The sequence below is a fragment of the Ursus maritimus genome, unplaced genomic scaffold, assembly GCF_017311325.1.
Source record: "Ursus maritimus isolate PB19 unplaced genomic scaffold, ASM1731132v1 scaffold_19, whole genome shotgun sequence".
Taxonomy (NCBI): domain Eukaryota; kingdom Metazoa; phylum Chordata; class Mammalia; order Carnivora; family Ursidae; genus Ursus; species Ursus maritimus.
In genome coordinates this window covers 27,390,402-27,405,531 of record NW_024424341.1, presented here as the reverse complement: position 1 = coordinate 27,405,531, position 15,130 = coordinate 27,390,402, and the positions used below count along the sequence as shown (strand labels likewise).

Below are 15,130 nucleotides of genomic sequence, written 5' to 3'. Positions count from 1 at the left end.
ACAATCATTATTTGTGGAGACGCCAACATAAGATAACTGTGTAAAACAAATGGCCATATGTCAGCTGTCTTGCAAAACAACTTAATGTATCCTATGAAAGCACCTCAAGACAATTATGGATGTGCTTTCGATGAGATGTTCTTTTCTGAGAGAAAGACAACAGTTCCTGTTAAAATCCACAAGTCAGTGCAGAAACTTATGCTTCATGTGTTTTCCAGATACTAGGGAGTTGGGATATGGGCCAGTCAAGGCACATTTTCCTTTAGATCAGAGGAAGTTCATACTAGTTCCTTCACACCCTCCTTCTAAACCCTATTTATCCTCAAGCCTTTAGGTTAATGGCTCCAATTTATGGTCTCTCTAAGCCCATACACTTTGCATTATGACTTTGCAGCTTCTCTGTCACGAGTAGAGTCTATTTCTCCATCTCGTGCTTTGACCAGTGGAATGTGGTAGAAATTATGCTATGCTAGTTTCAAGCTCGAGGCCTCAAGAAGCCTTGGGCATTTTCAGTCTTGCTCTTGGAACCCTGCCACTGCCATATGAGTAAGTATTGTCCAGCTTACTGCAGGATGAGAGCCCAAACGCCTCAGCCAGGATTATGCCAGAGCAGCCTACAGCCCCAGATATATGAGGTGAGAGAGCCCAACCAAGATGAACAGAATTGCTGACCCAACGCGTGAATGGGCCCAGTCAAGACCAGCTGACCCAGAGTCTTGTGAGCAATAATGTTTATTATTTGAAGTCAATGGGTTTGGCAGTCATCTGTTACTATATACAATAACAAACTGATATGTAGCCCAGTTTAAACCTCATCTCGTGTGCAAAGCCATCACTGACCGTTCTACATAAAAATGCTGAGGTCCAAGACCTGTATCTTTCCCAGTCTCAGGTTTAAATGCAACGAAATGCTGAATTAAGAAACCCTTCGTATCATTTCATATGATAGAAAAATAGAACTCTCATCCGCAATATACCAAAGAAAATGTAAAAATGGAACTCCCACTGACAAACAAAACCAGATAAAAAGGAAAGTATTAATAGTCCCCTCAAGAATAGACCAGAAGCTCAGAAGTTGCTATGAAAGGAATTTGTTATCTAAACCAGGCTTTTGTTTTGTTTTAAGTTCCTGTTTAGCTGCAAGGCAACAGGTAAATGTAAAGTCCACTTGGAACTTAAATTTCTTTTCAGTAATCGTGTAGTAAATGGTATTAAAAGGTGGAGGTTTTAGAAAAACTCTCTTTGGGCTTTAGGTATAGAGTGGGAATGGGAATGTTTGACATATAAATTGAAATATAAACCCAGCCATGCACTCAATCCCATGCAACCCATAGGACCAGGATAAAGCAATGGTCTCCCCGATCAGTTTATTTATTCAACCACGTTTGTTAAGTGTTCGGGTACCAGGTACTGAGCTGGGTGTCCAAATACACTGAAGCAGAAAACACAGACATGGATCACCTCAAGCCTACATAATGACATAGATAATGAAAAAGTAAAGAAAGCACATCTAATATACAATGCAACATATATCTAAAGACAAACTCGCCCGGAATGCTCACACGACAGCACCTTGTACACCTGGGGTCTGTCTCCCTGAACTCCAGACTCATACCCACCTGTCCAGTCAGCACCTCACTGAAGGCCTGTCCCAAACCTAAGCTGATCAATGCGACGGCCTATAGCTGTGCGGAGATGGAGAAGGGCTAGGGGCCGAAATCCAGCCTCCTCTTCTGACTCCAACTGCATCAGCCCAGAGTGGGGAGAGCCCTTTTCTCATGCCCACAAAGGCTCTGTAAGGCCATCTGGGGTCATCTGTTCCCTCACTGCCTCCCCATCTTGGTCCCAGCATCACCACTGCTCCAGTGGCCTGGATTTAAAACCCTGGAATGAGGCATTCTTGATCACTCTATTTCTCAGTTTCCTGGGATATTCTGTAGGACCAACCTTCAAAATATATTCAGACCACGATCACTTCTCCCCATCTCTGCTCTGCCACCCTGACCCGAGCCGCTCCAGTCTTTCCTGGGCTAAGTGGACTCTATTTCCACCCTTGCTCCCTTAAAGTCTATGTCCCACACAAGGGCCCGAGGGATCCAGTTAAAATCTAAGTCCGCTCAGGCTGCTCCTCTGTTTCGTCTCCCAGGCTGAGACCTGGAGGGCCTGTGAATGCTACAGCCCGGTGCCCCTGTCACCTCTCTGGCCACAGCTCCTCTCCCCACTGCTCACTCTGCTCCATTGTGGGGGTCCCTGCTGCTCCTCGAACATGCAAGAACCGCTCCTCCTCCAGAGCCTTCAAACACGATGTTGTTTCTGTGCAGAAGTCACTCACAGAGCTTACTCCCTCACCTCCTTCAGGACTTGGTGAGGCCCGCTGCTCTCCGAAGCCTCTCCTGACAGCCCTAGTTTAAACTTACCCCTCCCCCAACACTCCCCAGCCTTTCTTTCTGCTTTAGTTACCCTGAAGCGTCCAACACAGTCGGTATTTTACCTATGTATTGAGTCCGCTATATGCCTGCCCCAATATCTCCAACATCAACAGGGACTCTGCCCATCATACTGACTTCGGATATCCAGTGCCTAGAACAGGGCCCAGTACATAGTAAACATTCAAAAAAGATTTGTTGAGGGCAGGACAATGAGTAATGCAATGTTGGGCAGTGGTGAGCGGTGAGAAATGAAGCACGAGAAGGGGATGGAGAGTGATCACTTGCTTGTTTACATGGCGTGCTTGGGAAAGGCCTCCGTGCACAGAACATTTCAGCAGAGATCTGAGCAAAGTGAAACCTGAACCGTGTGTGGCTGGGTGGCACTCTGAGCGAAGTGTGATTTGGGGCCAGTGGTCGGAGGTCAGGAGAGGCTAGAGACAGGGCAGGGAGCTAATAGGGGCCAGATCCCACCAGGCCTGGTAAGCCAGTTAGGACCTGAAGATGGCCAAAAGACTGCTGATGCTGACAGCTGATCATGACGGAGCTGATTTATGTTTTAGGAAGATCACCAGCCGCTCTATGGGCAGCAAACTGTAAGAAGGTAAAACGGGAAAAGGGAGGCCAGTCAGGAAGCGCCCGCAGCAGTCAGGCAGAGAGGCCAGTGGCCTGGCCTAGTGTGGTAAGTGCTTCGTCTAGCATTCCCTGAGTCCTGAGTACTCCATAAACACTAGCTGTTATTAAAATGTTGTATTAAAAATGACTTGGGTAAGGTAGATGGGAAAAACTCAACTTGTGTTTATTCTTATTGTTAGGATAATAATAATGAAAATCCTGATAATAATACAAGATAATTTCAGAAAGCAACAAAGGCTTTGAAGAAAATAAAACATGGTAAAGTGATAATGTTGGAAGGGGCTGTTTTTGGTTAGAACAACCAAAGAGGCTTTCCTGAGGTGGTGACCTTTGGACAGAAACCTGAACAGCAAAAGTAGCCAGTCAGGCGAGATCTAGGAATGGAGTGTTTCTGGCAAGGAGGATTGCAGATGTAAAGGTCTTACGGTAGAAATAAGTAATAAAAACTAATGGACAGTATTCATGAAATTTATTAAAATTGAGTTGTTGGACTCTTAGCTCTTCAACTGATTCTGGTTTCTAGAAGGTAATGCCAGGCTCAAAAATTATGCTGATCACACATAAGGGAGTACAAATTGCAGTAAGCATACTTGATCCTAGAAAACCCCACAGAATTCACCAACGAAACAGTCTAGTCTGAATTCATCGGAATCCTAAAGAGATAAGTACTGTTTTCATTTTTTCTTAGTGGATCAAACGCAGCAAGCAAAGGTTTGGTTGGGAATTAGGAACTGGAAAGCTTCTGGCACCTACGGAAACTTGATATTAACAGAGGCTTTGAGAGAAAGAACAGAAGTTGCTGCTGAGTCCAGAATGAGAGGTGATCCCAAAGTGACTTGTCTTACTTTATTCAACATTTACATATTTTCACTTTGTTCTATAGGAAATTGAAGACAGCTTAAAATAGCTTAGGAGACTAATTGAAACGTTCAGAGATGTTTTCAAACCTTTTCATATTTCCATATGAGGAAGACTCGTAGTTCGATCCGAATTACATATTTTTTTCATAATCAATTCACATACTCACAAAAGAATGTGGAGAAATTCTTTAAACAACTCCATAAAAAATGTATTCTAGTCTCTGAAGTTCTATATTTAATGTGACTATATTAGATTATGTAATATACAATTATATATTGCTCTACTGGCTTACAATTAATTCAGATGTAATGCCTGGGGAGGCTCTGTTAGCCTTCAAACTAAGCAATTACTTTAGTTTATATACTCTCTTTCCACTGTATTTAGATTCAGAGCAATCAGGTCACCGTTCAGAGCCAAAATATTTATTCCGAGCTCTTTCCCCTCTACTATGAGAGACTTAGCCATGAATTACTCTCTATCCTAAAATGTTATCCTTTATAACAATGCTCTCCAGACAAAACATCCAGTCTACTTTTTGTCCATTAGCTTTCCTTCCAACACGCCTAGCCCCCAAACTTTAAAAAACAGAGCAGCAGAATATGAAAATGGCAGATGTGACTTTCTGAGAAGTGAAAAGAATGAATCTTGATTTTATATTAGCTCCGTGATAGACAGCAAACATGGCAATAATTCTGTCCTTCACCGTCTCAGGCAAAGGAAAATGGTGTTCTCTCCTAGAGCCAATGACTCTCCAGGCATTCATCAAAGGCAAGATGGTTAGACCAGTGTGGTTAGACACTCACAATCCTCCCTCTGCCTTTCCTCCACTCCTAAACCTGATGGAAGAATGGCTAACACAGAGTAAAACTGAACTACATTTGGTTAGGACTCAGTGAATTTAATATTTGGTGTCCCTGGAAAATGGGACACTCCCATACAGAAAAGAAACAGGAGCCCATCACTCTCTATTCTCTACCATGTCAGTAGCTGACATTAAATTATATATTTGCTTGTTATTCATTGAGGAACATAAGCTCCATGAAGGCCAAAGCTTATTTTGTTCCCCAACGGGTCCTGGCTCATAGAACTGGTCCTGGCCCAGAGTGAATGAAAGAATATTACTCATTTTTAATACTTTTATTTGGGTACTAAATTATCTTCTTCACAAGAGTTCTTCACAAAGAGAATTCCCAACATCCTCATTAGCTTTATTATAAAATGATATTTATCAAGTCCAGAATGCTAAACAGTAGTGACAGAGACTCACCGAAGATGTGACATAAAATGGAGAGAAACAAGAAAAAGTGAACGTCTAACACATTCACAGCACAAAAAGATATTTGAACCCTTTTTATATGCTTTTGGTTTTATCATCTGTAGGCCATCCTCAAGCTAGAGAAACTTCCTTAGATTTTCTTGAGATTAACTTTTACTTACTTATGTTACTCAGCAAGTATTTACCACACGCTTCTTATCTGTGAGGCACTGCGCTAGGCACTGGGGTAACAGGGGTGACAGGGGTGACCCGAACAGACTTAGGGAGAGCTAATTCCAGGCAGGAAGAAGACAAAATCCCTATCACAATTTCTTCCAACAAAAATGGTTGATTGTGGAAAATTTTATGGTATCTACACTTTAATTAAAAATGCTGGCAATATAATTCATTATCATCGTACACCTAGATAGCATAAAATATGTTAACATTTTTCTAGCCTTCTTGGACCACAATTTTTAAATTTCATAGTAGGAAAACTATTTGACAACAAGTTATATATTTCTTTAAAAATAACTGAGCAATGAAATTGCTCTTTAAACCACCACGGTCATGTCCCTATGACAATTCTGTAGTAAACAGATGCTTTCTTAAGTCTAAGGAAACACACAGTTTTGCTTTCCTACAAAAGCCTAATATTTTTCATTCTCCTTTTAATAGTAAAGATACAAATTCAAGAGGTCAAGGAAAATGTAAGGCTCCGGAATTTTACAGTGTTATGAGAACACTGACTATTGTGTATCTAGCACATTGACATACACTAAGATTATTAGATTAATAACATACCCAATCATTTTTTTTATAAGTCTGTGTGACAAGAAGAGATAAGGAAAGCCAGAGTGAATTTGCTGCACCTGTTATCTGGGCACTTGGCATTCTTAACAAGTCAAAACCCCGGGAAGCCAGATTAAAAGATGACAGGCAAAAATGTAAATTACATTATCATCTTCGACATGCTAATATACATGGGTGCTGAAAATCCAGTTGAAAGGGGACTGGCTTATTAAGCTGTGGCATGCTGCAATTTACGTATCTCGTCCTCCAGATGTGAGGAGGGTAAATGAGAATGGAGTGTGCTCAGATCAGCGGGGGATAAGGAAGAAAAACACATATGTAAGTTGGCTATCAATTTGGCCAACTGAAGAAGAAGTGACACGGTGAAAAGACTGACTTCTATTTCCCCTAAAATAAACCTGGCTCCTCTGCCACATTCGGGAACGGCACTACAGACAGCAGATGAATCCTAGCTGGTCATTCCGTGCGTGCGTGGCCCTGCTGGCTTTCCAACAGTGAGTGAATGCAGGTGCCCAGACGACCGGCAGAAACTGCCGAGAGGGGGCCTGCTGATGGTGCATGAGCAACAGGATCTTTGTAGAAAAGGGGGACCGGAGCTAGCAGCAGGGGCTTCCCCGAATTCCCATCAGTCTTAGACAAGCCAGCAAGAGGAGAAATCACTATGTTTTAGAAAAACGCATTCTGTAAATTATATTATAGCTTGGAATCCAAATCCAACAGAAAAATCTTACTCTATCCAAAACTGGCTACTTAAATTTCTCATAGGCAGCCATTGTTCTCACTCTGTGTCTCCTCCTACATGCATGTAGCCTTTGATAACTTTCAAATACTTAGGAGAAACAGTAAAACAAACTTTAACTTAATTTTTTTTTTTTTAATTAGGGGCTTGCCAATAGACAGTATTGGTGAAATGGAAAGGTAAGAGGGAATACAAAAGCGAGGAGTAGAAAAAGCAGCCACAAAATAGAGCCAAGTAATAACCCTCGACAGGAATGCTAGCATTTCATATTTATACAGTAAATACAAAAATATCTAACATATATTTTGATTATTTATTTGCTGTATAGATAGGCAGCAATAAAATCTTTCTCTTTTAGCTTTTCATTAGGGAAAGTTGAAAACATTCACAAAGAAAACAAAAGAGTATAACAAACCCCATGTACCCGCCAGCCAGCTTCAACAAGTGTTCATATCCTGCCATTCGGGCTTCATCTAGGTCTCCATCCATGTCTCCATCCACTCCCCCCTTCCATTGTTATTATTATATTTTATAGTTCTTAAGGTAGAATTTAGATATATTAGAAAGCATAAATATTAAATGTACAATTTTGACAAATGAATTCATCCATATAACCCACACACTTGTCACAAATATGGAACATTCCACCTCCTCAGAAACTTCTGTGTGTTCATTTCTCAGCCAGACTACCTACAGGTAGAACAATACTTATCCAACAGAAGACATATTCTCTCCAGCACAGAAAAAAAGTAAGGAACTCCAACTCCTCAGAGCCAGCAAGCTTTATATTTCAAGCTGCACAAAGGCTTCCTACCAAAATGACAGTGTAGGAATTTGACAGCCAAACTAAATCCAGATACCAACCTACTCACAGATAGTATTCAGATATGGAGCCTCAAGAAAAAAAACAAGGACTTTGATAACAAAGAAAAACAGCAACATCAAAAACCCCTCACTACTTCTGGAGCTATTTATCTTTTCATTTATTTCAAAAGGACCCCAGGCAAAATTACAGGTCCATAAACACAATCCAAGAAATAGACGCTAACACTACAAAGGGGCAAAATAGTAACAGCAGCATTATTACAATAGAATTTCTACCCACTCGCTAGAGTGATACATGCTTGGCTGACCACATCACATTCTCTACCCCTGCTCTCCAGGAAAGTAGCAATAGTGGCAATGGCATTAACAAAGGCCGATACATATTAGTGATGAAGAGGTAGAGATTCAAAGCTAGTTCTTTCTGTCTAACGTGCTTTTGTGATTCCAAGGCTACCGGCACAATACAGATGAGCACACACCGTTAACATTATATATAACGTCACATTTTGTTCTGCTTATTTGAGCCTTGTTTTTTGTCCTCCCTCCTTCAATTATGCTGGTAAAACCCCTTTCCTCCTCCCCATAAGTCCCCACTTTTGCCCATAGGAAGAAAACTCAACCCACAATTTTGCACTCCTAGATGATGGCTAGGGAGGAAGCCTTCATCCTCAGTCCCCCCTTAGCTGGTCCTTCCTTCTAGGAGGAACTGGAATTTCTACAACCAAGAAGGGCTTCAGAATGGACTGGTTTGGGAACACAGCTGGAGTGGTGCTGAGGGGAAATGGGCCGTTTTTTAACTCAGGCTCTTTCTGGCCTGTCAAGGTGCGGACAGGGCTGAGCGGACCAGGCAGCTCTCCGCTCTTGGCTGTAAGAGCTCTGCCTGTGCTTCGGCGGAGCTACCCGGACGTCAGCCCTTCAGGGCCAGTTATCCACCATCACTGGGGAGCAGGAGGAGGCCCTATCTGGGCCTAGGTATTGGCCACATTCTTTGCCATTTATGAGGCTGATACCATGATCAATATTTGGATCTTTTCTAAACTTTCTAAACTTTTCTAAATATTTGGTTTCTTTTCTAAACTTGTTAGAATCCAGGGAGGAAGGACGTAACTAACTAAGACCCCAAACTTCCAAGAAGCCATAACCTTTATTCTTTGCCTCTACTCACTGCACCTGGAGCACACTTTTTCCTTTTTGGTGACCCTCTGGCTCATAGTCGAATATAAATATGCTGAGGTAGATGGGGCTGTGGGGGAGCATCCAGAAGGATTACCCTTCTTTATACCCTGGCTACTTACAGCTCATGGAAGCCCTTACCTGTTTGACAATTCTTCCCTCATTCCCAGGGGTGCACTACCCCCTCCTCTCAGTCACCCTTACCACTGCTCTAACCACCACCACCACCACTAACACCATCGACACCAATACCACCACCCTCCACACCACCACTGCCACCAACACCACCAGCAACACAACTACCAGCACCACAAACCAATACCACTGACAACTCTGCCAACACCAGTACCACCTCCATGAATTTCCAGAATCATAAACCGCTAGTGACAAGTATTCAACCAGTTTCTCACCTTGTTCTCCTCCGGAGTGAAGAGGATGCGGAATACGGATGGCACTCCTGGAGCTATTTTGTGGCCAGTATCTTTGGGGCTGATGACTTTAAAGTAAGGTGAACTTTCCTCAACAACTTTCACCATCCTTGGAATCTGCAAGAAAAACACACCACAGTGGACGTTCTGCCTGTGAAAACGCAGAAGCAAAAGCACAGGCTTTGTCATCCACCAGGAAATCTCCATCTGCTTCTTACTAGCCATGCACAACCTTGGTCAAGGCTTAGCTTCCATTTCCTCAACTGTGAGAGAAGATGACTCAGTGCATTTGAGCTTTAATTTTATTCATTTTTATTGTTATTGCAAGACTTTGTTCATTTTATCATTTAAATTTGACCATCTTTGGGGCACCTGGGTGGCTCAGTCGGTTAAGTGTCTGCCTTCGGCTCAGGTCATGATCCTAGGGTCCTGGGATTGAGCCCCGCATCTGGTGCTCTGCTCAGCGGGGAGCCTGCTTCTCCCTCTCCCTCTGCCTGCCATTCCCCCTGCTTGTGCGCTCACTCACTCTCTCTGTCGAGTAAACAAATAAAATCTAAATAAATAAATAAATAAATAAATGTGACTATCTTCAAAGAGGAACTGCTTGATCAGGTAAAACCCCACCCACACAGTGGAGGTAAGCTGGATTTCCCCACACTGGAGAATGCTGTGGGAGAAGAAATCACACTTCCTGCCCACCTGCTATGGACCATCCACTGAACACGATGCACCACTTAATCCTCTCGAAAACCTCTGAGCCTCATTATGACCCCCCTTCTAGAGGCAGGGAACAAGACACTTGTCCGCAGTGCCATAGCTTCACCAAGTCCCAGACTAACTCCACCTTCCATCTGGGGCCCTGTCCTCAGCAGACACCCCTGTGAGCAAGAACAAAGAGCAACAAGTACGGGATCCCCAGGCCAGTGTCAGAGCAGCTTCGAACAGTTTCCTTCTCTCCAAGTCCTCCTCTGCTCTGCTTGCCTCACCCAGACTACGTATCTCTGTTTATCTAAGACAGTCCAAGCAATAAAAGAAATACAATTGTGAGGAGAGAGGTTCCAGGGACACAAGGAAAGGGGAAAAAAAATTTTTTTTAAAGACTCAAAGAGGGCAGAAGAAAGTGAACTATAGTTAAGGGTGACCGAGAAGCCTTGGGTAAAAAATGAGGGCAAAAGAACCCGCACAGTCTCTCAAAACTGAAACCCAGATGGGCAAGAAGAAATGCAGAGAGAATGCAGACAGATCTTAAGACTAGCGAGTGGGGAGGCAAGGAAGAGCTGTGTGCAAATCTGATAGGAGTCCTACTGGCTTTGCTGCTAAGGGGACTGGCTTTGCTGCTAAGGGGAAGGTGCGGTGTCATTTATGATGGACAGAACGACACTGTGGAAGCTTGCTGGGAATACTTCTGGTAAGAGCAGAATTATGGATTAAAAACTAAAAAGGAAAACATCAGCAACACTACTACTACTAATATTAACAGTAATAATGGCTTAGTGCTTCCTATGTGACAGGCCCTGAGCTGAATACTTTATTACCTCATTTAATATTCCAAACAACCTATTGAAATGGGTACTATTAGTAGCACCATGGCTCGGAGACGTGAAGTGACTTACCCAACGTCTGCACCTGGGACACAGCTCAGCTGGAATCTACCAGATTAGTCTGACTCTACAGTCTGGGTGTTAATAATTATATCCTAAGTAGAACTGAGTTGTGGCTTGTAGAGTGTTCATAGCTTACTCTTACTTTGTGTTGTGTGAGAGATGGAGAAATAATGACCAAACAGGCTCTGTCTTTTGCATTCAGTGCCAATGAAGAAGCAAATAAATGGTGACTAGTACAGAAAGCATTTCTCTGTGCCCTATATCTATCACAGCAGTTCCTTATGAGTCCATGAACTAAGGAATTAGAGAAGCAGACTATCAGCCATCCAGTACAAGGGTCCTGAGAGTAGCTCACCCCAGAACAAGCCTGCCTAGGCTAGAGAAATCGATCCACTTTTTGGTGGCTGGACTTTCCCTGGATGGGGATCCTCCTTTCATGAAGTCCAACACTACAGCAGCATCAAACCAAGAGGTGTTGGGTTATCCATGAGAACTAGGTGTCCCTTGGCAGACAAAACTTACACATGCCCTATACCTTTTACTTGCTCATATATACCCACTGGCAATCATTTCTTGTTTAGGGCCAAGGAGCAGTGGTCAAAGTGTCCCTTGGGCTAGCTCCTCACTGTCTTTAACAGCCTTAAAATACCTGAACAAGAGTCAAAAAGTCATGGAGAAAGGGAAAAAGAGAACTGAAAGTGACAAAGGGAATTGGTTGGCAGCCCTATATGAAAAAAGAGAGTCCTGATGTCTATGTAATGCATCTCTTCTGGAGGTCGAGGGGCATAATTCTGTGCATCTCAGATTCTTTTTCTTCTCTCTGCCTATCCTTTTAACTTCTGTCTCTTGAGCTTCCCTTGCTAACACTCCTGTAGCCAAGAACTAAATATACCATTTTCTCCAGAGTCTGACTTTGCTATCACTGAATCACCCCATTGATCTCTTAAAGGCATCCCTGATTCGTTTAATGAGCTACTGCACCAAATATAACTAAAAGTATTCTTGCATAGTCTTCATTTATTTTTTATTTTTTCTTATAGCTAGAATTTTTGTCTCCACATTCTTGAACTCCTGAGGTATTCCTACTTGCTTTCACATCTGAAGTTCAGCATCTCTCAGATGCCTTCCTCCCCATCTGATTACTTTTCACACTTAACTGTGCTTCATGCTGACTTCCTACATTATTCTTTCTTCCATTATTGTTACATGACAAGGAAATCTTCAGGCACTTAATACATTTTCTTGAAGTAAACCATAATTTATCTCTAGGGAAAAAAAGGCTTACAGATGGAGAAGAAACTCTCGGTTGCAACCACAAAATGACAAGGTATACACAGCGGGAGAAGCTGTCCAAAATGATCTGTAGATAAAAATCTGAAGGCTATCTAAGGTAGAAAGGAGGAGACGGAAAAAGGGGAAAGGGAGATCCATTTTTTTGAAGTTTTTTAAAAAATACAATTTGTAAAGTACACATACTTTGGCTCAACAACTGCAATTCATATGAGTAGAATTTATACCTTCATTTGGGGAAATAGTGGCTCTAATGCAGAAAACATGAATATATGTTACACCCTGTCTTGAATGAAAACCTAGCTAAACTGGTCACACATAAGAATTTCATAACATTTGGGGAACCTGAGTGGCTCAGTCAGTTAAGTGGCCAACTCTTGGCTTCAGCTCCCATCATGATCTTGGGCTCATGAGATCAAACCCCACGTAGGGCTCCACCCTCAGAGGAGAGTCTGCTTAAGGCTCTCTCTCTGCCCACCCCCCCCCCCAGCTCACTCTCTATCTCTAAAATAAATAAATAAATCTTTTTAAAAATTTTGCAACATTTACCTAGCTAATCTTTTACTCAACAAAATGTTACTGCACGTGTTGCGAGTTGACCATTTGGTGGGCACTTCATTCTTGTCTCCGTTAAGCTTATAGTCAAAGGGCATGTTTTTATCTATTTTTCTAGGTCTCTCAAATTAAAGAATTTATCTAAGATCCTATGGGATCCTCATTTTATTTAATCCCTTCTTATACATCCATGAAACATATCCAGAAAACATACTCACTTTGTCATTATTCCTCAGAACCAGTGGAACTTCATAGACTTCACAGGGAGTATAGTTCTGAAACACAATTTCTGATGGAAAGGGCTGGAATAATGCCTGATCCAGGTCAATTCCTGAAACCTACATTGAAAGAGTAATTCATTATATCGACATACCGTGGCAGAAATGACAGGGGAAGATATGAAAATACTACATAGACCTATGGATGTTAATATTAAAAGCATAAGAAACACTCAGAAAGGGGTAACTACTATAAGCAATAATTGTTATAAGTACCAAAGTTATTGTGAACAGCTTGTTTAAGGCAAAAGAAAGTAGAAGATTTGGTCCTCGGTTTAAAAAATATAGGCTAATTAGAACACCAATCCAAAACTTCCATTTACAGCAAAGTTGAATAAGGTCATTTGAACCAATTTCCCTATGAAAATAACAAGAAAAACTCTATCAATAAATATCTACGTGGAAGCACTGAAGAGATTAACAAGACAGTACGATCTAATATCAAAACTATGAATTAGGGGTGCCTGGGTGGCTCAGTTGGTTAAGCGTCTGCCGTTGGTTCAAGTCATGATCTCAGGCTCCTGGGATCGAGCCCCGCATCAGGCTCCCTGCTCCCTCTCCCTCTGCCTTCTGCTCTGCCTACTTGTGCTCTCTCCCTCTGTCAAATAAATAAATAAAAATATTTAAAAAAAAACAACAACTATGAATTATCTCAAGCTACTAGCTTGGTAGAATCCAATAGGTTTTGAGTATTTCCATGTTTCCTTAAAATTTTAGAATATTCCATGATGCCCTGTGAGACACACTTGCACCCTGGGGCACCTTAGTATAGTTTGCAAAACAAAGATGTAAGCATCCATCTCAATAACTTAAGAAAGCAATAGCAAACATAAAAAAATAAAAATAAAATCCAAACAAATGAAAAAACGACATAACAAAAACAACAAAAATTAATAAAATAGAAAGCAACTATACTACAGAATCAACAAAGCCAAAAGTTGAGTCTTTAAAGACTAATAAAATTGATAAAATACCTAGTGAGTATGATCAAGAAAAAGGCACAAAGAGCCAATATAAAGAATGAAAATAGAAACATGACAACAGAAACTGAACTAACTGAAAAGATAATAAATGGATATTATTTCAGGAAATGTGAAAAATTCTATTAAAATATACAAATCCTAAGAAAATACCATTTATCAAAACTAGCACAAGAAGAAATAGAAAATATGAATAGTTCCATAACTATTAAATTGAATCTGTAAGTAAAAACTTTTGATAGAGAAAACTCCAGCCCAAATACCTTTACAAGAAAATTCTAGCAAACATTTAAAGACACAGGACAAATATTATAAAACTCTCCTGAAGGAAAGAAAAAAAATTAATGTCTTCCAACTCGATAATGTTAGCACAACGTTCATATAACTAAGAAAGGCAGTGGGAGAAAGGAAAACTATAGGCTAATCTTATATACAATAGATTTTTTAAAAAAGGAACAAAACATTAGCAAACTGAAAACCACAATATATAAAAAGGATAACACATCATGACCAAACCGGGTTTATCTCAGAAATTCAAAGTTGTTTTAATATTAGAAATTGATTAAAAAGAAACAAAACTGTTACTTTCCTCAGAAGAAAAAAATTGCTTATTTAGAAAATTCAAAATAACCTATAGATAAACATTAATAAGTTATTTATCAAGGTCACTGAATACAAGGGCAACAAACAAAAATAAATTATATTTCTGTGTACTAGCAAAGAACATTTGGGAAATGAAATTTAAGTCTAAGCTGCCAATCATTCACTGGGCTGAATATGTGATCCAGAGTCCAGAGGATAGGCCATAGCAAGAGAAAAAGTTGTGAAAGTAATAATTTAAAAATAGAATTTTAAGCCTGCTCCTAGAAGGGGTCACCTAAAGAATGAGTTCAGAAGAGAGACAAGTTCAAGGACCAAGTCCTGGGGAGCCCCAACATTTAGTGATCAGGAACAGGAGAAAGATCCAAAAAATAAAATAAGAAAAAAACAACCAGTGAAGTAGGAAGAAAATTCAAAGAATATGATATCTGAGTAAAAGTAAACAAAAAGGTACCAAAAAAGAGAGACATTGAGTCAAATGTGTGAGACAACCCAGAAGTGCCGAACTGGTCAAGCTTAAGGATGAATTATAAGAGAAACACACATACACAAAACTCAAAGTAAGGGACACTGAGGATAGCCTGATGGATATAGTCACAATGAAATGGAAACGAACAGAAAAATTAAAAATGGATGGCGTGGGAATATAAGCTGTAGAAGGGCAGGC

At 41.0% G+C, this 15,130-nt stretch overlaps 1 protein-coding gene across 1 annotated transcript in view; it reads right to left on the bottom strand.

Moving 5' to 3' along the window:
* Nucleotides 1-15,130, bottom strand: part of HYDIN (HYDIN axonemal central pair apparatus protein) — a 394,665-nt gene that overhangs the window by 294,694 nt on the left and 84,841 nt on the right. The window contains exons 5-6 of the mRNA XM_008702363.2: nt 12,824-12,943; nt 9,139-9,273 (exon numbers count right to left, since the gene is read on the bottom strand). Of these exons, the coding sequence (XP_008700585.2) occupies nt 9,139-9,273; nt 12,824-12,943 (255 nt within the window). The remainder of the gene's footprint in view (nt 1-9,138; nt 9,274-12,823; nt 12,944-15,130) is intronic.